Below are 24,918 nucleotides of genomic sequence, written 5' to 3'. Positions count from 1 at the left end.
GAACATGGAGCCGCGGCGCTTGGGCGTTCTGTCCTCTTGCCTTTCTGATGACTAGCTAGGGGGGTTCTTCTTATTTGAAACCCAGAAGCTTTGAGATCTGAAACTGGTGGATCTGAAACTGGTGGAGAAACAGACACGGAGCTGTGCGTGCGGTGGTCAGCAGGATTTTGAAATACTCCCTGCAACCTTGACCTCTGACCCCGCTCTCTTTCCTTCACCCCCAGCAGACCCTCACACACACAAAGTCACATTAGGGTGTCCACGCCTGTTTGCCTGCCACTTCCTTCTGGTCCTTGGCTTCCCGCGATCGGCTCTTTCCCGGGACGGATCAGTGGAAGGGGGTGCGAACAAAGGCAACCACTACGCCCATCCAGCAGAAAAGCTTTGAAGAGAACAGCGTAATCACGGACCCGTGTTCAGCACTCGGCTGTAGCCACGGGCCTGCACTTTGTTCAGTAGCAACAGGACCTCGGGCCAGCTGTGTAAGTTCCGCGCGCCTCCATGGAGCGTTGTAAGGACTGAGTGACGGGTTACATGCCACATGCCGGAATGTGGGCACGAGTCACGTGTGGTTCCAGAGCGTTAGGCTGGACCAGAGAGCCCGGGCAGCTCAGAGCTCAGGCAGGGTGAGTGCGTGACCGAGTCAGCTGTAGCAGGGGGTAGAATCTCCACCCCTGATTTTATTTAAAGATTGTATTTATTTGTTTGACAGAGAGAGAGAGAGAGCACAAGCAGGGGGAACAGCAGAAGGAGAGGGAGAAGCAGGCCCCCCACTGAGCTGGGAGCCAGATGTGGGGCTCGATTCCAGGACCCTGAGATCATGACCAGAGCTGAAGGCAGATGCTTAACCGCCTGAGCCACCCAGGCGTTCCCCACCCCCCAATTTTTTTTAACTCCTTCTCTAGAAGCGTTCAGGCTGGGCTGCTTCCCAGGCAGCGTCCTCGAAGCTACCCACTGGTAGTAGGAATTATAGCAAGGGACGCTCTCTCGAATTTTCAAAAATAAGAAATCAAACCTAATCTGACTTTCATTTGAATTACATATTTGAAATCCCAGGAATTCCAGGACATTACATTTTACTCTTATTTTTAAAATAATTTAAATGCCCAATGACGTATTTTATTTTTATGCGCCTGGAAGACTCTTTTGTCAACAAATTAACAAATTATGAAAAGGTCTTTGTTATGTTATGTATTCCGTTTTTCCCTGAGAAATGAAACACTATAGATATGTCTTTGGCCCAAACTGGGTCTTCGGATATTTGGGCAAGGGCTGCCAGGTTCCTGAGAAACCTTATGAATCTTTTCTCTACTGAGGAGAATACTGATTTTTTTTTCCTTCCTTTCTTCGTTTGCCATCTGTCTATCCGTCCATGCTATCATCTATCTATCCATCCATCCGTCCATCTGTCCATCTATCCACCCATCGATCTGTCCATCTATCTATCCATTCATTGTGTTTGGAAAGCAACTTGGCAATACATTCAAGATTAGTAAAAATATTTATGCATTTCTTCTCACTCCAGGAAATTTTTCGTAAGTAAAGAATCTAAAAAGTGAAAATATTTGAAGCTAGAGAAGTAATTGAATATAAGTAGATGAAATATGTAGCCAGGAAAAGAATAGTTATGAAGACGGTAGTAATATGGAAATATGTATGATGTTACCTTAAACACAGAAGAATACAACGTTACACTTACACTTCAGTTAACAACTGCCCGCGTAGTCTCTGTGCATTGAGAAGGCTAGGAAGTGCTCACTGCACTGTGCGAAGAGCTCGTCTGGTTGGGTGGGGAATACTTCGTATAATATTTTTCGTGGTGATGATTTCCATAAGTGCCATTTCAAGGCCCTTTATTCAATAATTTTAATCAGATTTTTAAGAACTCAGCATCACGTTTCAAAGAGATTAGACTTCCTCCAACAATGACTGGAGGAACCGCAGACAGTTCTGGAAGTGGTTGGAAGGGGAAACACGTGCACACAAAATTGTCCTGTTGCTCTGCTTATGTCAGGTTTTCTTACTTTTTATGTCTTTACTTGTTTAATTACTAATCTACTTGTTTTAATTACTTATTTAAATTACTAAATTAACATTTAAATAAAAAGTCTTTTTGTTTCTTTAATTTATGCTCCCCTTTGATTTTATATAATCACTAGACTGTAGAATTTGAATTTTTATCTGTCTCTAAAAATTAATGAATTCTGACTCCTCACAGAGGGGGAAATAATTACAAGTATTATTAGACCCATTCCAGAATCAAGAGGAATAATGGGCTCGCGGTGCTGCGGAGGAACTCCGGAATTTGTTGGCGATCAGAACGGGAGACCACTTTTTTTTCCTTTTTTCCTTCATCCAGGGCTTGACTTTCACAGTTACTAGTTTTCACTTCATTCTGTTTCATTTAATTTCCATCAAGGGCTTCATGAGCCTGTGGTCTCACGTTTGGAGGAAGAAGCAGCCCACCTGCCTGGGCTGCTCCCATGTGCCCTCTGCAGAGCCCCCTGTGCGGACTCAGGATGCAGGGCTCCCGCAGGTGGGCTCCGCAGGTGGGCTCCGCAGGTGGGCTCCCGCAGGCGGGAGGGAGCCCCAGCCCCTGGCTTGTGGACCTATCCCCCACTTCACATGCTCTTATCCTCCTGCTTTGGGTGACACTCCTCCCAGCAGACCAGTGGCTGGACAGAAGCAGGCTCTCGTGGCCAACAGGCATTGCCAACCCAAGGCTGGCTGCACTTCGCACCTGAGTACAAGCCAGGAAGAGGAAATAGCCTTGTTTTTGTGTATAGTTGAGAACGCAAAAGCTGACACCCCAAAAGCCCCACTGAACTGTTTTGTTTGACCCACAGAGTGGTTTCTACAAACTGGAAATCCAGGTTTCTGGTTTCTAACGAAAAATAGGAGTATCTGGCCGCAATGGGCTTCGTTTTCTCACAGACGCAAACGTTGGCTGGTGGGACGGGTAGCAGCTGTCTGTTCCCCACAGAGGCTACACTCCCTGACTTCCAGCCAGACTGGCCTCTGAGCTGCAACCCCCCCCCCCTCCACAAGTCCAGGAACAAAGGGATGGCATCAAAAGTCACTGTCTTTTGCAAGAATGTTGTCAAAAGCTGTGGTGCACTCTGTCCTATATTTTTTCTGTGTCTGCAGGGTTCTGTCCATCCTCTGTCCTTCCGCATCTTTTTTTTCTTTTTCCCCTTTGTGTCTCAGATGCTCTTTCTTTTCGTTCCTCTTTTCTTTCTTTTCCCTCTTCCTCTTTTTTTTCTATTTCTCTTTTTCACTTATTTTCATTATAATTTTTAAGTACACGAGGAGAATATTTTATACCTATGTCTTTAAAAGACCCGAAAAGAAATAAAGTAGCTGCTTCATTTTTCGGGCCCTGCACCTGCTGTGCTGCGAAGGTTAAGGGTGGCCTGACGAAGCGTTTCCGTCATTATCTCTACTCTGTCGTTTGCGATTAAACATGTGTGTCTCTGCGCAAGGCCCTGGGCTAGAGGAGGTGGGTGGGTGGAGACAAGGATTAATGAAACAAATTGATTCTTGGGGGCCTTTCCACGCAGATCTAAAGAAGCATGCATTTGCATGACCTCTGTTCTTCAATGGGGGCTCTGCGGGCAGGGAGCCCCAGGTGGGAAGGGGAGAAGGGTGATAAGACTCAGAGAGGGACGTCCCACAGCCCCTGAAAGGCAGACACCATTAGAAAACGTGGGAAGTAGCGTCCTTGCTCAGCAGCGAACAGGCTGAGCAATGACAGTCTGGCGGGCAGTCCGGGGAGGTCCGCATCCTGGCGCAGGTGGTCTGGGAGCGTTGGAAGGCTGTGGCGTAGGGACCCAGGAGAAAGACAGGGAGCAGGCCATAGAGCCCTTGACTCAATGCTCCAGCCTTTACACGGCTGGAAACGGAAAGGGATGGGATTTTTGAGGACAGGCCTGCGCGCTCTAGGAAAATAAATGACCAACACGAGGAGGATTGGGAGGAGGGAAAGGTTGCAGGCAAGGAGCCCCCCGGGACTGCTTCCGGCCCCCGTGAAGCGGAAGCAGGTCCTGGTGAAGGCAATGATTAGGGTGACCCGGGGTCCCGTGACGGAAGCAAAATTGACGAGCCCGGGCCGCATCGTTCGCGTGCGGGCAGACGAGCTCGCCCCTCCGGCTGGCTGCCTGGGGCGCGGGCGCGGACGGATCTCACTCGGCCCCAGTCGGGAGGCGTAGCAGGCCGTGGAGTGGAAACCCGGGGTTCCTTCGAGGAAGAGGGCGCTGCAAGGTGCACGCAGGGTGAACGAAATAAGAAGGGATATTTGAGTGCTTACTATGCAAACACGACACACATCTCCTTATTTAATTGAAATCCTGTGAGCGGCAGTTACTTTATATTCTTCTAACTTTGCAGGTGAAACAACAGGTTTATAGAGGCTAAGATATCTTTTTCTGAGTCACAGCTGGTAGCCGAGAGTCTCCAGGGCTGAACTCGGCTTTGTCGAATTCCAAGCTACCTCGTTTCTAGGTCGCCTACGGGGTCCGGCTGCGGCCAGCGGGCCAGCGGCCCAGCGGCCCAGGACCCAGGAGGGTGCCGCAGCGGGGGGCATGGGGTCCCCACCGGGGTACGTGAGCCCACCACTGCAGGTCCTGGGGGCCACTGCACATTGCCCAGAAGTAAGGCTTACGCACGCAAAATACGGAGTCAGGGGAGCTGCACGCAGCCCGCGCTGTGCCCGCAGTGGAATGACCTGTTGTCAAGGTGAAAGACTTTTCTCGGTGGCAGGTCCCCCTCTGCTCTGTAGTAGCTGCATTTCCTTCTGGCTCTTAGAACAGGTGCGGGAGCGCTACCTGCGTCCATCCACGTCCATCCGTGCAGACGGTGGCTGCTGTCCCCGCGAGGACGGCCAGGCCCGCGCGCCCTCCTTCCTCCTGGGCTGGGAAGGGCGGGTTCGGACCCTCATCTACCTGAGCCTCCTGGGGGTTGCACGCAGTGTCCCTGTGACTCTAATCTTTTCAACGTCTGGCTTTGGTTTTATCGTTACTAGTCTTGTTTTTCTCGTCCTCGTTTTCCTTTATGAGGAGATTTGCCCAAAACCCCCGGTGGATATATTTAGGCTTCCTGCTGTTCATTTCCTTTCCACTACGTGATCATTTGGGGCCTTCTATCATTCTGCATCTCTTTCTTCCACTAATGGCCACCTTTCCTTTCCCGCATTAATAATCACACACGTATTTATCTATTACATGAAAACAGGACACCAGCCCTTAGATAAGTGTCTCGCCAGCAACATGCCTACAATCTGATACATACGGGGTTGTCATAAATGTGGACCAATATTTTTTAAAGCCAGGATAATATTATTAAAAATTGTGTTAGTGATTATGACTAAATAGCCCCAAAAAATGTGAAATGTAAACTACACAGCAACCTCCCCAGCGACAGTAGGCGCAAACATTATAGATTCAGTGTTGGCCCGTCGAGCTCACTCGTGTATCAGAATCGTAATATGCTCTGAATCGTGTCCCTGTGACAACAGCATTTAAATATCAAGAAATCAATCAACAAAACCCATTACGACTACAAAATAACAGAAAAAGCCTTATGATTACATCACAAGACGCTGAAAGCCTTATCTGGTAAAGCTCATCAGCAACTTCTAATAAAATTTCTGGGTAAGATGAGAGTGAAAACCTGCTTAAATATGATAAAAACCATTTACCAGAAGCCAACTAGCAGTGAAACTCATCCTCAATGGCAAACAGTAAGACCATTTCAATTATCGTCAGGCCGGAGTGCTCACCATCGCTATTCATATTTAATGTGTTCTTGGAGATAGCAGGGTATGCAGGACACAAGCAAACTAAGAGATGGGGAGAGGAGCTAGAAAATGGAAGAAAAAGGTCTCTCTTTTCCTGGTAACATAATTCTATCCCTAGAAAATCTAAAAGATGTTAGTTTAAATAAGCTGCAATTAATAAGAAAAAATATTCCCTATGGCCACCTACAAGAAATATGTAAATAAATCAGTAGCTTTCTCTTCGCCATCATAAGTACCTAGAAGTGTGACTAGTCCATTCGCCGTATGAACAAAAACCATAGAGTCCTATAATAAATCTAAGAGCTGCATAAAACTTAAAGTGAACTATAAGGTCTTTCTGAATATTTGAAAAAATGTAAAGGTATAACATAATCTTAGATAAGAAGACTATTAAATATGCTAAATCTCTTAAAATTGATATCAGACTTTAATATAATCCCAATTATAACTATGGAAGAAATTTAATGTTAGACGTTTGATAAAATATCGTAATTGCCACAAACCCCTGAATGTAGCCATAAAAACTTTTAAATGTATGGTAATGTGTACTCGTTTGCCTGACACGCAAGAAAGAATTGCACTCAGCTCAGTAACACCTAACACTTTTGAGTACTTGTGATGTGCCAGGCATTGGAATGACTTCATTGAATTTTCACATCAGTCATGGGTCACAGATATTATCTCCATTTTACAGAGGCACAGAGAAGGTAAGAAATTTCTGAATTTCACATAGTAAGAGGTGTAAGCAGCATACACATCACAGGCTTTTTGAATCCATGGTATAAGGTCAAAACCCTCCACGTTAGTATGGGAACAACACAGAGGGGGTTGCAAGACTACAGAAATCAGACAGACGTTCCAGTGTCATTCAGTATTTGATACACCAGGGGAATTGGTGGCATAATTAGAAGACAGTGCCAGGGCGCCTGAGTGGCTCAGTCCATCAAGCGTCTGCCTTCAGCTCAGGTCATGATCCCAGGATCCTTGGATGGAGTCTCGCATCGGACTCCCCACTCAGCAGGGAGTCCATTTCCCCCTCTGATCCTACCCCCTCTCATGCTCTCTCTCACTCTCTCTCTCAAATAAATAAATAAAATCTTAAAAAAAAAAAAAAAGGAAGGAAGGAAGGAAAACACTGCTGGCACACCTAACACTATCTACAAGGAGATAATGTTGATTTCACAAATGTATGAAATTAAATTCTACTTGGAGTAAAAGTTTAATGTTAGAAAGAAAACTCATTGCTTGGTTTAGCACAAAAGAGACAAATTTGCCAAAATATGATTTCCAGAAGCTGTAAAAAAGAGCCTTGTTTAACTTCCATATAAATGTCTTAAATTTTTAAAATTAAAAGGCAAAATTCAATAGACAAATAGCAGACAATATTTGCAGTCTAGGGAACAAATGAAAGGCTAATATCTACAGACTACAAAGACTTCTTCCAAATTGATCAGGAAAGGACAAATAATCTGGTAGAAAATGGACAGGAATATTGCGGGAATTGACCTCAGGCAAACCTGAAACCATGGCCCACTTTGTTCGGGAGATTTATCCCGATTCAAATAGTCTTGGAGCAAATGTTCACGAATGTGCTAGGTGGTCTTGCATCCATTATTTGCGCCTGGTGAAAGGGTGGACCCACAGCCTACAATTTCCACAGTCCTTGGTGGCTTGGGGACCGGGATGGTTGGAAGTGCATGAAACTATTCCTCAGACTGACAGTGAGGGGCTTCTCAAAAGAGCATAACAAAATCCTCACTGTCTCAGCTTCTATCAGTTCTATCATTATATATATCACTCAGCTTATATCACAGTTTATATCAGCCTTTGTCAAGGAATGTGACCCAGAGTGATTTCTGAGTGTAGAAGGCCACACTCTTTGCTGGTTTCTGTTGGATTATCTTTATATCAGTAACATCATGGCCACTATTATAACAACGAGGATTATGTGCGGATATATCCGTTCACCTATTCAGCAAACATTTATGGAGCCTCTCTTCTGTGCCAGTCCCTGTTAGGCACTGGGAATACGGGTATGAGAAAACAAACTACACTTCTCTTCTTTTTTTTTTTTTTAAGATTTAATTTATTTATTTGACAGAGATAGAGACAGCCAGCGAGAGAGGGAACACAAGCAGGGGGAGTGGGAGAGGAAGAAGCAGGCTCATAGCAGAGAAGCCTGATGTGGGGCTTGATCCCAGAACTCTGGGATCACGCCCTGAGCCGAAGGCAGACGCTTAACCGCTGTGCCACCCAGGCGCCCCTACACTTCTCTTCTTGACATTTGGTCCTGGCCATGAGAATTTAAGATGATCAGAATTATCCTCCTAAAATAAACAACTATAAAGCAGGACAACATAGGAGGGAAACACCAATTTTCATACTTTGGACAATAGGCAGTTCATAGCTGTGATCCCTGAGAGAAGGAAAACAAATTAAATGAGCACAGCTGTCACCTGAGCATTCTGCATAAATGTTATTGCTGGACTTCACAAAGAGGAAAACTCAAGCCTTCCATCTTGCTGAGTCAAGGAGACAGACCAGAGTTTTGGGGGGTGGGGAGAAAATGGCTACAGTTTGTAGGACAGAGGGCCCAAGAAGGGGAAGCTAACTAGAGAATGTTCAAAAAATCTGCATGGGGTTCTCTTTAAGACTTGGGTTGGTTATTGATCCTTATACATAAAGAGTGAAACACCACAAGTCAGGATAAAAGAAAGTTTCAAGTGAAGAACGATTATTGGACCCTGTAAGGTGAAAAATTCCCAGAGCTCATGCACTGCCAGGAATCATTTCCGTTTCTCCAAGCCACAAGACATTAAGACTCTGGAAGAGCAACCCCATAGGAGGGTCGAGTGAGCCCTAAAATGATGCTATTATAGACCAACCTTTAAAACATCTAAAAATAAACTTTGAAAGAATAAAGTTAATCCTCATATAATTAGCCGCCTGTCATAAAAAGTCCAGCATTCTTTGCAGAAACATGAAAAATCCAAGACTCAACAAGAGAAAATTCAAAAAACCTTTTGTTCATTTTTTTTAAATTACTGTATAAACAAAGAAGCAGGGAAATATGACCTATAATAAGGAGAGAAGTTAGCCAATAGAAACAGACCCACAAATAACAGAGATAATAGAATTAGTAGAAAAACATATTAAAACTGCCATGATAAATGTGTTCCAGCTGCCCAAGGATATAAAGAAAACCATGAGCACGATGATAAGAAAAATTAAAGATTATAAAACATGCTAATACAATTTCTAGAGATTAAAAATGAAATATAAAATTTTTTTAAAAATCTCTCGATTAACAACACACTGAACACTATAGGGAAGCTGAGGAGGAAACCCTGAACTTTAACTGAGAACAATAGAAGGTCTCCAAAAAGGGCACGTGGGGGGCTCAGTCGGTTAAGCGTCTGCCTTCAGCTCAGGTCATGATCCCCGAGTCCCAGGATTGAGCCCCGTGTCGGGCTCCCTGCTCAGCAGAGAGCTTGCTTCTCCCTCTTCCCTCACCTCACTTGTGCTCTTTCTCGCTCTCTCTCTCTCCAATAAAAAGATAAAATCTTGAAAGAAAGAGAGAGAGAAGGAAGGAAGGAAGGAAGGAAGGAAGGAAGGAAGGAAGGAGAAGAAGAAGAAGAAAAGGAAGGAAGGAAGGAAGGAAGGAAGGAAGGAAGGAAGGAAGGAAAGAAAGAAAGAAAGAAAGAAAGAAAGAAAGAAAGAAAGAAAGAAAGAAAGAAAGAAAAAAGAAAAGAAAGAAAGGAAAGGGGAAGGAAGGAAGACACCAAAGCATGTGATAATCAGGTTACTGAAAACTAGTGAAAAAGAGACTATTTTCATGGCAGCCAAGGAAAGAGACATATTATGTACAGAAAAACAACAGTGACAGCACACTCCTTACCAGACATTTTGCAAGTCAGGAGACAGCGGAATGGCATCTTTAAAGCCCTGGGAAAGAAATAAAAGTGCCAATGTAGAATTCTACATGCAACAGAAATATCTTCCAACACTAGAGATAAAGAAACTGGAGACAGAATCTGAGAGCATTCACTGGCCACACACTGGCACTGTGAGAAACTGAAAGGAAGTTCTTTGGAGTAAGAAAGGTTACACCAGCTGAAACTTTGCATCTACGTAATGGAATGAGGACTGCCAGGAATGGTACATAAGGTCAACGTGGAGCTGAGCTTTTGGTGGAAACTTAAAGAAAATGAATTAACTAGTCCTGAAAAAGTACATGTCTTTTAATAAAAGGGTCCATTAAATAATGTGGTGAAAATGGCCAGCTCCTTCTAATGTTAACTTATATAAGACTTCTAATTCTTTTCTCCAATGCTACACGTTGACTAAAAGACGCAAACATATACACATAAAATCTTTGAAACATGTTAGGATTTTCTTGGGTAGGACACACACAGGAGCAGAAATCTGATACAATATGGGTTGGGAGGTAACTACAGTATAAAGGACAGGTTTCCCGTATCATTACGTCCATAAGCTCCCCTATTACCCCTAGAGGAGTCAAAGGTTAGTTTTAAAAAGCAAGACCCAATTATAAGCCTTCTATGATATATACTTTCAATATGAAGACATAGGTTAAAATTAAATGGATGTAAAAAGATATTCTCTCCAAACACTAACCAAAGGAAAGCTGGAACGGGTATATTAATATCAAAGTAGACTACGGAATAGCCCTTATTACCAGAAATAAAAATAAATATTCCATAATGATAAAGGAGTCAGTTCTTTAAGAAGGCATAAGAGTCCTGAAGGTGGGCACGTGTTCTGATGAGCACTGGGTGTTATACACATATTATATGGTGATGAATTATTGAGCTCTACATCTGAAAATAATGTACTATATTGGCTAATTGAATTTAAATAAACAATGTAAACACTACAACAAAAACTTATGTTGTACTGTATGCTGGCTAACTGAACATAATAAAAAAATAAAATAAATTTTTAAAAATAATATAAAAGTAAATTTTAAAAAAGAACCCTGAAGGCATATGCCACTAGCAATAGAGCTATAAGACCTGAAGCAACATTCGGTTGATCCAAAACCAAAAGTGGACAAACCCACATGAAAGTTGGAGACTCCAGCAGACCTGAGTACTTGATAGAACATGTAGGAAAAAAGACCAGTACAGATACCCAAATCTTGAAAACACTATTAACCAACGACCTGACAGACATTGGTCGATCACACCATCACCAACAGCTAACAACACGTCCATTGTACGTGCACATGCAATATTCACCGAAACCGATAAACGTCTGGGCCATTAAGCAAGTCTCAACATATCTCCAAGCTGAGAATTATACAAAGGATAGTCTCTAACAAATACATAATTAAACTAGAAATAACAGTAGGAAAATATCTGGAATGTAGCCTGATGATTAAAAATTAAACAACCTGCTTTTAAGGGGCAAGTCAGCCAAAGAAGAAATCAGATGGAAATTAGATAATATTCTGAAATGAAGGAAAATTAGGATGTATAATATCAAAATTTATGATGTGCAGGTAGGCAGCACTTACAGGAAAATTTATAGCTTTAAGTACTCGTATGATAAAGTTTCACCTAAAGAAACTAGAAGAAAAAAAGAGAAATTAAATATAATTACACAGAAGAAAGGCAATAAAGAGGAGAAATCAATTGCATGGGAAAGAAAAAATAGAGGAAAAACAAAAAACACCAAAGCCGGTTTTTGGAAAAGATGAATAAAATTGGTCAAGAACAAACACAAAAGACAAATACCAGTAATAGGAACAGAAGATGGTCCATCAGTACAGGTATGGAAAGAATAATGGAAAATATTAGCAAATGCCTTACAGCAATAAATTTGACAATGAAATGAAAATAAATAAATGAAATGAAAAAGACCTTGAAAGATACAAATTATCACAGTTCACTAAAAATGAAACAGGTACCCCAATAGTCCTACATCAATATAAAAAATCGAGTTGATAGAAAAAAAGCTCCACATATAGAAACCTCAAGGTGCAAATGGCTTCACTGGTGAATTCGGTGGTTAAGAAAAACATTACATCAGTTCTGCACAAACCTACAAAACAAGCAGAAGAGGAAGATGCTTCCCAAGTCATTTTTAGGCTAGCACTGCCCCCAAATAAGCAGATGAAGTTATTAGCAGAAAAGAAAACCACAGAATAATTCCCCTCATGAACACAGGCACAAAAATCCTCCACAAAATAGCAGTCCAGTCCAGCAATATATAAGGACTAATACATCATGGCCAAATAGAGTTTATCCAAGAAATGCAAGTTTGCTTCAACATTTGAACATCAAACAATGTAATTTACCATTTCAACAGACTAGAAAAAGCAAAACAACATAATCATCTCAGTAAATACAGAAAAAGCATTTGAGATTATTCAACCCTCGTTATAAAACTCAACATCCATTATAAAAATTCTGAGCAAACTGGAAATAGACAGGAACGTCTTCACTCGATAAAGACGTCTGCAAAGCACCGGCCCCTAACCCACCAAATAGTGAGGAGTGAACGCCTTCTCCCTAAGATCGGGGGAAGCGAGGCGTCCACCCTCGTGACTCCTACTGGTCATTGCACTAGCGGTTCTCTAGAGTGTAATCGGGCTCTAAAAAGAAGCAAAAACACATCCAGTTAAGAAAGGAAGAAAACTCTTTAGTCACAGAAAATATGATTACATAGAAAATTCTAAAGAATCTACAAAAAAATTGCTAGAACAATTAATGAAATTGAGCAGGGTTGCAGAACATAAGTTCAGGTTACCAAAATTAGTTCTACTTCTGTCTGTTAGCAATAAACAACTGGATATTGAGACATGTATATTTTATATATACAAAACGTAAGTAGTACCAAATACTTTGGGATACACATTTAACAAAATATGGGCAAGAGCTGTACCCTGGAATCTACAAAGCATTGCTGAGAGAAGCAATGAACCACGGAACATTACATCAAAAACTAATGATGTGCTGTATGGTGACTAACATAATAATAAAAAATAATAATAAAATTTAAAAAATAAAAACATCTTGAAGAATCTTGAAAAAAAAAAGCGAGCTGCAAAATAATGTGTAGAATGTGATTCTCTTTTAGGAACCCGTCTGCTTAATGTGGCTTCTAAGCGTACAAAGGAGCAAGGGAACCTGTGTTTAAAGACACAGAGAGGATGGGAGTCTTATGGGGAAGGGATTACTGGTTTTCATCTTTACTTCCATTGATTTGTTTCCATAGATACCGTAAGAATTGCTTTGCTGCAACTTAAAAAAAAAGTGAATAAAATGTGAAAAAGTATCAACCACCTGAATATTATTTGGCAAAGAAAGGGTGTTGCCGTCTTTAACACACTTGAGCTAATTCGCTGCATACGAATTTTATTAGCAGGTTTTGAAAACGGCACCAGCAAGATTCTGAGCTGTGTAATTTATATGTAACACTCTAAAATCCTTTGTTGGTTTGTTTGTTTGTTTTTCTCTTAGGAATCATTAAGAGCCATCCGATATGAAATATCCCCGGATAAGGAGTATGCCCTGTTTTCATACAATGTGGAGCCAGTGAGTACCGCTCTTTTCTGTCTATAAAAAAATTTTCTCTCTCTCTCTTTTGAGACCTTATTAAGTATTTTCCCTTGAACCTTCATTCTTAGTGATCTTGGAATCCTGAAAACAGTGGGTGAGTCCTGAATTACTCTCTTTTTATGCCACACTGCCACCTAGGAGAGAAAAGAGGTACAACAATCCCTTTGGCAGGGAAAGAAAAAATCACTCCTTTTAGGGCAATATCATAGGATTTTCCTGAGGGAGAGGGTGAGAAGTTGTCTTTTTATAGAGATTTATCTTACCCTTTTGTGCAGTCATTTTTCTTCCCATTTTCTCAATCATACCATAAATTTTATCCTGAGAACAAAAAGCAACTGCCAGGTTCTCCCTAAACTAAAATAAAATGTTAATTATCTCCTACCCATTGTAGTATTCTAGAGAAGACGTGAAATATCACTTTCATTATATAAACCCCTGTTTTTAGCACTTCGTTTCTGAGTCTCCCATAAAACTGCACCAGGATTTTCCATAAAATCTCACCCTGGGCTTTAAGCAGCGCCTAAAACTAGCTCTTTTTTTTTTTTTCTTTTTGTCCTTTAACAGGCTCATACTTTAAAATTCATCTTGGCTCTTTAATTTTAAATGAGCTAGAAGGTGAAATGTATTTGTGTCAGTGAAGCAGATGTTCAGCTTACAAGAGATTAGCAACTTTAGAAACGTGCATTCGTGGCACTTCATTCTCTAGCAAGTAAAAGATAGAATTCCACTGCCTTTCCCGTTCTTGTGAGACCATTCTGTCCAGAGTTCTGTGACGCTTCTGTGAGCTCGAAGGGTACCCGCATTGGCTTCCCAGCCTGAATAGCTTCCGGGTGGGTCTGAGAGGCTCTTGCCCCGGCAGGAGGAGGGCAAGCTTGTGGAGTCATGCCCCCAGGAGCCGCTGGCAGATTAGTTCACATGGAGGTCCAAGCCCAATCCTAGAACTTCTAGAATTTCTTTCAAGAGTTATTTGAATCCTGTATTATGCATTGGAGACTTCCATTTTTTTCCTCGAAATGTAGATCTTTTAAAAAAAGAACTTTATCCTCACTTTTCCATTTTCTGATTTGTTAGTGTCCATTACATAAAAGTTTTCATTTTTCCACCCACATTCTGTGGGACAGCTGGTCCTCGTTATGTATTGGATTGGGGATGGTGAGTGGAGCAGACATGGTAAAAGGCAGCTTTCAGCCTTGGGATTCTGCGTGTCCCATGCCCACCCCTGTGCTCGCCTGTTTCAGCTTCAAGCACATGGATATGGTGTACACGGAGCCCAGAGTACTTTGGTCCTTTCACGGAAACTACCAAAAATGTAATCTCTACACTTGAGTAAGAGAAAAAACTCAGTAGATCCTTGAAGGACTTTCCTAGGGATGGGTAGTGGCTTTGTGCTGGGTTTCTCCGGGAGACACCGCCAACACCCGAGTGAGAAATGCCTAGAAAGACAGGTTTCAGATCATCTTACTCTAGAACATCTTTTAGCAATAGGAGCAGCCCTACGATGGGAGCTTCCTGCTTCTGGAAGCCGTCAGAACTTCCAAATCTCACAGAAGAGATTCTCCCATCTGCTCCATGGGAGCACGTGGGTCCATCCAGGCTTCTGTGGTTCTGTGCGTGGTAGACCTCGCCACCACTTTCCCTTGTCTTTCCCGACGCTCCTTCTGCAAGAGCGCCCTGGGCTCCCGTTCCCAGTGGTGGCTGTTTTGGTGAAGAATTCTTGGCTAAATGTGAGTCTTCGCCGTAGAACGCGGGCGGCAAACAGGAACCTTGAAAGAACGCTCTCTCACCACGCAGCATCCGTTCACCTTTGGAGTAGGACTGTGTTGTCTGTTTCCTCACCCGAGGAAAAGTGTAAGACATTGAGAGCCGATTTAGTGAACAAGAAAAATAATTTAAGTATTGAAAATGTGTGCGCTACGTAAAAAATCTGTGGAAATGGATACTTTAAATTTGAATCAAAGGAGCATCCCTCCCTTGTTTTCAAGTAGTGAGCAGTTCCCATTGTACGACTAAGCAAGGGTTCTGCTCCGCGGGAAACCTTAGTCCTCTGATGTCCACCAAGGAGACTCGAGTTAGGTATTAGGAATAACTGCCTAACTGGATAAGCTGAGATGCAGATACTTTTAGAAAAGGCGGTGGGTTGCAAGGGAAGCGTCTAGGTCTCTAATACTGGAGAAAGTGGAACAAACCAGGACTTCCTGCTTTGTTGTTAGTGTCGATATAATCATTCCTGGATATTCTAAATATATATATATATATATATATATATATAGTTTCTATATTCAAATATATTTAAGAACTCTAGTTTAAGTACAATTAAATAAGTTTCTCTATTGCAGGATGTTTTGAAACTTTTTTATATTCTCGTGAGGGTTATACACTATTTCCCTAGTGGGTATTACAATATGTGATTCCTGTCTAAGGGTAAGGAAACTAGAGTTCTGTCTTTGGGTCTGCGTTTATCACTCTCTTATCTGTGTGCTTCAAAGGCAGCCAGGATACCTTCTTTCTAGGAACTAACTCAACTCTTCATTGAAAAGACGATCATAAAAACTATTCTTCTATGAACAAACTATCCAATTACCAGGCATCTCTCATGTGATAGAATAAATGTTTCATTTGCAATAAAATTTCAGTATATTGGATTAGAGCTTCACCCCAGAAATCCAAATATTGCACATTCTCTTCTGACCGCCGCTTCTCTCTGCTGCCTGCCCACAGTGGACTTGCAAGTCAGATGGCCCCAGGCTCAAGTTCAGTCCCCTGCCTCTTTTGAGCCCAGCTTCTCAACTTAAACAAGGGTCAGGGATGCCTGGGTGGCTCAGTCGTTAAGCATCTGCCTTCAGCTCAGTTCATGATCCCAGGGTCCTGGGATCGAGTTCCACATCAGGCTCCCTGCTCAGCGGGGAGTCCGCTTCTCCCTCTCCTTCTGCCCCTCCCCCTGCTTGCACTTGCTTGCTCTCTGACAAATAAACAAACAAACAAGGGGTCAGTGTGTGTCTAGCCGTGCTGCCAGGGGGACCAAATGTGATAGCACGTGGGAAACACTTAGCTGGCAAACCATAAGTGCCCCGACAACAGTGTCCTTCTCCAGGGCCTGGACACAGGGCTTTTTCCTCAGGAAGATTCAAGCTTCTTCTAGTCCATGGTTATGTCTCCAGTTACTCTTTTATTAAAAAAAAAAAAAAAAAAAAAAAAAAAAACTTGGGCACTAATATGTGCAAAAGAGATACGCTACTTACGTCACAGAGCCTGGACCATAGTCATGGAAGCATGCCAACCAGGCCACATAGAACTGCCAAGAGGAGTTTTATCAGCATCAAACAAAAGGATTTGGCCCAGTTAGGTAGACCCAGAAAGGCTTCCAGAATGCATTGCAACTTCAGCTGGACTCTGACAGGGTCCTTACAGTCTGAGGATGTGTGGTGAATAAGAGGTAACAAACAGAAGCCCAGTGCAGCTAGAGAGAAGATGGGGTTCACCCATCAGATTTGGGGCTACAAGGAGGGTGCCGGTATCTTGAGCTGTTCACGGGTTTGCTTTTGCAATTGAGTTTCAAGTGACTCTGGGACATTTAATAAGAGTTTATAATTTACAAATCAATAACTGGAAAGATGGGTGTGAATTTCCTAAGCAGTGTCTGGAATGGAGACAATCCTTAAAGTAATTAACTTAAAGGAGGAAAATACAACCATGGGTGTGATTGACGTGACCCATGGGGACAATTACAGGAAAGGTATGGAAGTGAAGAAGGCCTGAGACTGGGTCTTGCAGAAATTCGATACATTGTAAAGCTTATAAAGGATAAATCTTCCAAGAAGTAAGAAGAGAGGCTGAATGGAGAGGAGAAAAGGCAACAAAGCAACTTATTATGTGTGTAACAGAACGGAAATGCTCCCAAGAGGAGGGAAAGCCCCTCACTGTGGCCCCTGAAGCTTGTAGCAGCGGGTAGGCTCAGCCCCCAGGTAGGTCTTCCTTCTCTCCAGGCGATCTCACTGCTCCGGGTGGCGTGAGGTGCCATCCGCAAGGTGCTGAAGTCCTAGTTCATGTTTCTGTTCACCTTTCCTCTGAGCCCCAGGGGGACTGCTGTGCCATCAGATTGGTCCCCGTCGTGACCAACTTGCTCTGGATGCCTTTGGCCCTTCTGTAGAGCCGTGTACACGTTAGAAGTCTACGTGGGGGCTGAAAGCGGGAGGATTACGCCTCAGCCTCTGTCTTCCAGCCCTGAAGGGTAGCCCAACCCTACGAGCGCCAGCAAGCACACTTGTAGCTTGCATATTTTTGAGCACAGAGAGGCTCCGTGGCTGTGTCCAGAACTAGGTGTGAGGCCCTCCCCAGCTGCACCCACTAGGGGCTGCTTGAACCTTGGCAGTGGCTCGAGTAGGAGGGCTGGTAGGGCGGCCCACGCGGACAGGGCTGGGAGCGAGCGAGAAACGAGAACACATGGCCCAGGAGTCTGGATACAGAGAGTGAGACAGTGTCTTGAGGACAATGAGAGTGGAAGGAGGGATATTTGAAGTTTAATTTTATAATAGTAATTGGTGTGTCTTCCTCTCATTTATTCAGACTAATTACAATGTTGCATCATTTCCCAGTTGTATGACATAAATTGGGTTTTTTTGCCCATTTTTACATTGTTGGCTACTCAGAGAAAGGTTTTTGTGTTGTGTTGTTTTTTATCTCCTGTCTACCCCCAGCCCTCACACAAGACCACCTTCTGTGTTTGGTGCACAGGTCAGCCCCACACACGCGCAGTTCGGGGGCATTCTGACTCCTGAGAGCAGCAGAGGCCAGGGCGTCAGCATTCTCAGCGCTTATGGCCTAACGTCAGCCATGCCTTCCCGACTCTGTTCTGTTTGTGAGAAACACGTCACGGGGCTCAGCCCACCGAGAGGCGAGGGGATTCCACAGGGAGTGAATGCAGGGAGTGGGGGGGTCATTGGGAGCCCCTCAGACGCTGCCTGGCCTGCCGCGGGTACGGAAGTGTGCTTCCTCGCATCTGTATGGCACTTGAAGTTCCTGCAGTCTGCCGAAGAACACAGTACACCTGCAGGGAGAGTATAATAACCCGCTTTCTTCCCCCACCCCGAGTGCCAAGAAGTTGGAGAAGCCTGGGGAAGGCTAGGCTGGGGCAGGAACACCGGGCAGTCCTCACTCCTCTGCAGGCGACTTGCTGATGACTGAGGGGGGGGCCAAACCACTTTAATTTTTCATCAGAGAAGTGGGGATACTGTGTTGTTCATTAGTGGCTCGGGGATATTACAGATAGCAATGATGGAAACCACTGAGGATAATAACCCCCTGGTCTGGGTCACACTGCAGTCAAATGAGTCACATCAGAAGGCGCCTCGCACAGATCCTGATGTAGGGTGGATTCTCTACGTAGTTCATCCCTGTTCCTACTTTATTATATTTTCAAGCTCGGCGGCATAAAGATGCTGTGTAAATGAATGGAAGCACAGTGTTACAATGATCCTCTTAGGAACCCGAGTGAAAACTTACTCTTCTTTTATATATACTCCCTCCAGAATCTCAAATTTAGCAATAAAGTTAAAATGCAGGGAGAAATCATTAGGTCATTAAACGTGGACATATTTCTCGTGGTTTCCTGGTACGTATCTTAAAGAGCTTTTAAAGTTTTGTGCTGGAGAAGGAAAGCGTACGAAGAAATATTATTATGTTCTTTTGTTCTTCTGCGGATTATGTATTAGTAGTTAACGACGACGCCCCTTACTAGTTGGGGAAGTTAATCAAGTAATTTGCTGTTCTAAATGCAGATGGTGGTGCGTAGAGCCTGGTTTTCTGTCTCTGGCCATCTCCAGAGCCCCCGCTCTCGTCCACGGCACAGAAGTTTGGGGACAGATCTGCGAGGAGTGAGCAGCCTGGGGCATTTCCCATCACACAGAGGCAGAAAGCAGGGTTTTTCCTAAGCCTCTAGCGCTGAAAACTTCTAGACCTTCTACCACCTCTGTTTTTCCTCAAGGTAGATGGTAAAAGCTGGTGTCATAGCAGGAAGCCCTGGTCCCCAAGCTTCCCGGACCCTGTTCCTCGGCAGAGAGAGGGGTCACGTCCAGCTCCTCGCACCTGCTGCTCTGCGCCCAGGTTTATCCTGCTCAAACCTGAGAAAGGGGGATGGGATGCCGGGCTTTTCGCTGCAGAAACGTGAAGCAGTTTCACGTTTGATCAATTCCTGTGCTCCTTCTGCCCGTGGACTGAGGTCCTGCAGCCCATATGTGCCGCCTGAGGGACCGTGAACCCCTAATTCAGGTAAAGCTTGGAAAGCACTCAAACACGGACAGTCCAAACCAAGCACGTTTGGTTGGGTGACCCTGTCCTGAATTGGCAGTGCACCTGTCAGGTGGAGTTACCCAGCACCTGTATCTAGGGGACTTATAAACATAAGGGATTATGTAAATTCTCGGCCCCATATCCATGGGCTAACTCTATTGCAAATGGATTTACGTCCTTCTGGGGATATGGCTTCCTGCAGCTACTACAGCTGTACTCGTAGCGTGGTCCCGTTCTTACTACACCCCTTCTTGCTGGGAAGAACCGATGAAGTCTAAGGGAGACATGTTTCTTAGTTCTCGGGCTGTTGAACTAGATCTTTCCGCTGTGTCTGGGAGCCTTTTCTGGGCCCGCCTCTAGGAACCTGAGGACACCACTGGTTCTTGCTGGAGGCATCTGCGCATTTCCAGGTGGAGGGGCTGATGTCGGCATTGCAGGGAGAGTGAGCCTTGGTCAGGGGCCTTCCTGCGGCCGCTCCGATGGCCTTCAGGGAATTCTCCTGCCTCCTCTCCTCGCCCTGTCCCCCCTGGAAGTACGCCCAGACCTTTCCCCCTTTATTCTGTGATCAAATCTGCTGTTTCCATTCCAACCATCTTTCCTTTGGCAGAATTTGTGCAAGAAATTGGCCACAGTGCCGTGTTAGCACCCTGACAGTGCGCTGTTTAACAGTCCAAGGCCTGGTTATCTGCCAGCTGCTTCCTCTGTTCGACTACTGAACGTTGTCGTTCAGGTTTTAAAACACCTGTTTTCACACAGCACAATTCAGAGCCCTGTGCACGCAGTTCCACAAGCTTGTGAAAGTCCAGCAAAGCCAAGTTCCTGCAAAACTACGTAAGGGCCACGCCACCGTAAGGCAGCGGGCGTGGATTTCCGCCCCCCATGTCTGGTGTCACCTACTGGGCATAAATACTTCCTTGTCTGGAAGTTTGCCTGTTTTTTTTATTGTTTTTGAAACAATAGGTTCTTAGCGTCCTTTAGTTTATTGTTTTCTGTAGTTGTATTGTTTTCATGCAAAACTGGTTCGAAAGATACACATGCACCGAATTTTGGTGTTTTGTTTACATGCCTCTCTATTCAGATTTTGGACTGAAATTTAAAAGCCCAAAACTCAGCATAGGAAACGTGGCTCAAACAGCGGTGATTTTCTCAACCGATGCAAACATTGTTAAGGTAATTGTGTGTGCGCGTGCGTGCTGCTCCGACAGGAGGGAGAGGGGATCTAAGTCGCCTGAAATAGTGTGTGGATCAGAAAGTTTCAAGATGAGTACTTTTGAGCAGTTTCCACAGGGAGCTTGACATAGAGTTTGTATCGCGGAGGCTGCTTCTGCGTCCCCATGGGGAGAGGAACCGTTGCCAGGAGCCCTGCAAGCAGGGCGGGGCCTGCGGCACGAGTGGCTGCAGCAGCCGTGGCTGGTGGCCTGGATGCTGTGGGTTACACGTGCCAGGAAGCCTCTCCCCTCTCGGCACGGCAAGCTGCCTCGGTAGCCTCCTCATTGTTCTCTTTGCTTCTCCTCTTGCCCCCTGTCCAGGCTGGTCTCCACAGGCGGCCGGTGCTCTTTCAGACTGAAATCAGGTCAGGTCAGCGTCCTGGGCCCGTGGCTTTCAGCACAGGCTGGCGGGATGCTGGCGTCTGCAGACCTGGGGCCTGCATGTCCTTCTCCACATGCTCTGTCAGGGCTGTGGTGACCTTCCCTCTGTGGCCCTAATGTGCTACACCGCTGTCGACCCCAGGGCCTTTGAACTTCCTGTGCCCTCCCCAGAACGTCTGGCTTCTGGGAAAGGGCGCGTCCTCGAGGTGGAGGAAGGAAGGATGAGGTGGAGGAAGGAAGGAACTAGGGACATCTTCAGCAGAGTGGTGAGAGGATCACTGAATTTCTTTTGAAGCATTCTCTTCATTTTCCCAGTAACTTGTGAGATAAGGTCACTCACTGACAGTGATGACGGAGGCGGGAGGGGGGAGTCTGAGGGAGTGTGGTCTGAAGGAGACTGGTAGTCTCAGGTGGCAGGAAAGCCAGCCACCCATCCGACCGCTGGTGGATCAGCAGTGGGCTCGTTGGGGTCCGATGTTTGGTACCAGCTGGGGCTGGAAGTCTGGCAGGTGAGTGAAATTGGGAGTTCAACAGTGTTTTGGAAGGCGTGGTGTTCAGGAGGAGTCGTGGAGACTCACGGGGTGGTGGAGGAAAGTGAGGCCAGGTGGGCCGGAAGGAGGAAGGGGGTCAGAAGTGTGCGGTAGTCGAGGGACGTGAGCACGGGGGATGGAAGGACGGGTGCAGTTGTGGGAAAACGGGACAGCGCTCCCGGCAGACACAGAGAACACCTGTGGCTGCGAACCACAGGGCAGGCGTTTCAGGGGACGCTGTGGCGTGGAAGGTCGGAGAAGCACGCGAGACGCTCAGACAGCTCAGAGCAGCTTTGAGGAGACGGGCGGCGGCCTCAGCTTCCCCAGGTGAGCGGCGGTCATTCCTGGAGGGCACCGGCCCGAGCAGGGTCTCTGGGTAATCCAGATGAATGAGGGAAGTTTGTGTCGTTGGTAATAAAAGAAATAGGAAATGTACATGGAAATGAGGTTTGCTGAGTGACACGGCGAGGTATTAAATAGAGAATACTTAATTGCTTCTATTATGAACGGCCATCATTGTAATGTAGTGAGGGGGAAAAATGACTCAAATTCTTCCCGAAAGATCCGTTCCTCAGTTCCAATTTAGCAGTCCGTTATTGTGGGGAGCTCGTTAGCGGCAATTATACTCAGAGACGCAAAGCTGATTAATAGGAGGACGGAGTTACTAGGACCTTCTGAGCAACAATCAGGGCTCAGACTTTCACCAAAGATCATTGTCTCTACATGGTGGTTGGAGCATTCTTTTCTGTTGCTAAAACTGGAAGGAATTCATCATCCTTGTGAGTTAGGCCCGGTACCATTTCTGATCTTGGGTTCCAAATGCCGTCAAGGAAAATAGTTTAACAGAATGTTCTGTGAAGATGCCATCTAGAGTATTTCCAACAATATCACACATATGGCCGTGTCAGTTCAGCGGTAAAATTAGACAACCTGCTTCTGGAAACGGGTCAGGACATGCTTCTGCTTTTCTCAAAGGCAACTGAAGTTATTAGTTTATGATAACAGACAGGCTTTTCAGAATGTAATTTTTAGGAGTTCATCATGTTCCCACTTTTTCTTAGTGTTTTCCACAATAAGAAGCCATGTACTTTGAAAACCCCCATGATACGCTCTGTGCCTGATAGAGCAAGTGTCTTGCAATTTTGTATTCTGTTAAGTAAGAGGTTTTAATTTCCTAGCAGTCTTTTTCCGTCTTGCTGGGTGGCTTTTACTCCTGAAAATGGGAGGAAAGGAAAAAGCCTGAAAATGGGAGAGGAAGTGCTCGGGGTTGCCCGGTCACGTGATAACGGACGTGCCCATCAAGGCTTGGCAGGTTTTATTGATGCATCTGTTACGATGGGAATTCCAGCCAAGTCAATAACCACAGTTTTTGAAATCTGTAGAAATTAACGAGCGGAAGTGATGAGTTGCTTGAATGAGCCTTAAATTGGGTGCTGCCCTGGGCCTTTCCGTGTCTCGCCTCTGCTGGCGTAGCAGACATCAGAGGGCTTGTTTTTGCAGGATTTCCTGTGTATGTGAGTATGCAGGTGTGCATGCGTGTGAGAGCACCTGTGCATGGTGCGTGTGAAGGGAGAGCCGATGTCTCCACCAGAGGCAGGAACAGAGAGGAGGACTGTGCGGTGTTTCTCCTCCAGCACCTCGGCCATCTGTTATATAATTAAGAAATTACAAACTGGAAAGATCGTCATCCTTTGAAGTGGAAGGAGCCCGAGCCAGGCATCATTCCATAATCGAGCATTCCCCCTAACCTACTCATCTGGGCCTTTGAGAATTCTGAATTTTTTTTGGCTGCCACAACAGCTACCAGACATAATTAATTATCAAAAGAAGGAAAAGGAAGGGACAGAAATTCATGAGTAGGTTTGGTGGACACTTTGATTACATGATTTCTTGGATGAGGAAATAAGAATTAGTGAAATCATCCCTTAGTTTAATCTACATAATGTCACAATAATCTGTTCTACTTGAGTGCCCTGCCCCAGATGAACCAAGAGTTTGACACCGTCCAAGACCACAGGGTGTTCTTAAAAGCCAGGTAAAGGGATGCTATTGGCAAACTGCCCCTTGCGTTGTCCCGACTTAAGGATCAGTCACGTCCTCTGCTGATGGTCACCAAGGAGCCCAGCGTGCATGAGGTGGAGGGGTCAGCGTGCCATGAGCAAAGGGGCAGATGGGAAAGGAGGAGAAGGGTCCTCAGTGTCAGTCCATTCCCACGTATGTAAGTGTACATTCCCTCGGAACCCCTGAAGAAAGGGTCATGGAGTGAAAACCCAGGAAGGGCGAGGAGCGCGAGAGCAGGGAGGTGCTTCTAAACCTTGGGTATTTCCCTGTGCACAATGGAGGGAGAGGGGTGGGGGGAGCCACCAACATGACCCTGGCAATACAACCACCATGACAAGAGCAGCAAACCTGCATCCGCTGACATCATGGGGACAAGGGCAAGGTGTCCTTCAGAAACAAAGCCCGAGGGTGCAGTCAGGGAGAAGAGCTGAAGAAGGCATGGCTAGAGCAGGGCTAGTCGTGGCATTTGGGGGAAGGTGGCGGAGGAACAGGACAGGGAGGAGATGAGACGAAGAGAGGGTCCGCGTGGCGGGAGCCGTGAGCGGCGCGGACAAGCCCAGGAGGAGGAGGAACTGGGGAGAGGTCGCGCACCACTGCCAGCCCTGCCCGCCTCCTCCCGTGCTCTGCGCGCCCAGCAACCTCGGGAACGGGTGGGGGCAGTTCAGGCTCCAGTGGATGAGAGGCGAGCGAGGACAGGGGCGCTGATGGACTCGAGCGGGGTGAGCGCTGCCTGACAGTGTGGTTGGGCTTGTTCGGTCTCCTGGCCATGAATGTCACCTCTTTACAATCTCCTGTCTCCCCAGAACGTCCCAAGGTGACCCTCCTCCTGCCTGCCTTTTCGTGCTCTGTCAGAAACCGGTGCGTTTCTGCCAACAGCAGGATCAGGTCTCCTGCCCCGGGGCTGCTCGCCCGGATAACAGGGAGGCGAGCCCTGGGCCCCCACCGCCTTGCTGTCCTCAAGGACAGCTGCAGGCTTTGTGTCTTCGTGCTGTGAACAAATGCAGATTTACAGTGTGTTCTGCCCCGTCCGAGGGGTCCGTCACCCCTCTGGTGTCCCGGTGACAACAGTCCCA

General features: G+C 45.4%; 1 protein-coding gene across 4 annotated transcripts in view; it reads left to right on the top strand.

The window, feature by feature from the left end:
* DPP6 (dipeptidyl peptidase like 6) overlaps positions 1 to 24,918 on the top strand; it is an 889,057-nt gene that overhangs the window by 618,591 nt on the left and 245,548 nt on the right. For all 4 annotated transcript variants that reach the window (XM_045792245.2, XM_087860659.1, XM_045792244.2 and 1 more), the window contains exon 5: positions 13,282 to 13,356. In XM_045792245.2, coding sequence (XP_045648201.1) covers positions 13,282 to 13,356 — 75 coding nt within the window. The remainder of the gene's footprint in view (positions 1 to 13,281; positions 13,357 to 24,918) is intronic.

This window comes from Ursus americanus, chromosome 3 (genome assembly GCF_024610735.1).
Source record: "Ursus americanus isolate L20-20 chromosome 3, mUrsAme1.1.p, whole genome shotgun sequence".
NCBI classification, from domain to species: domain Eukaryota; kingdom Metazoa; phylum Chordata; class Mammalia; order Carnivora; family Ursidae; genus Ursus; species Ursus americanus.
This window is presented reverse-complemented; position numbering and strand designations above follow the sequence as displayed.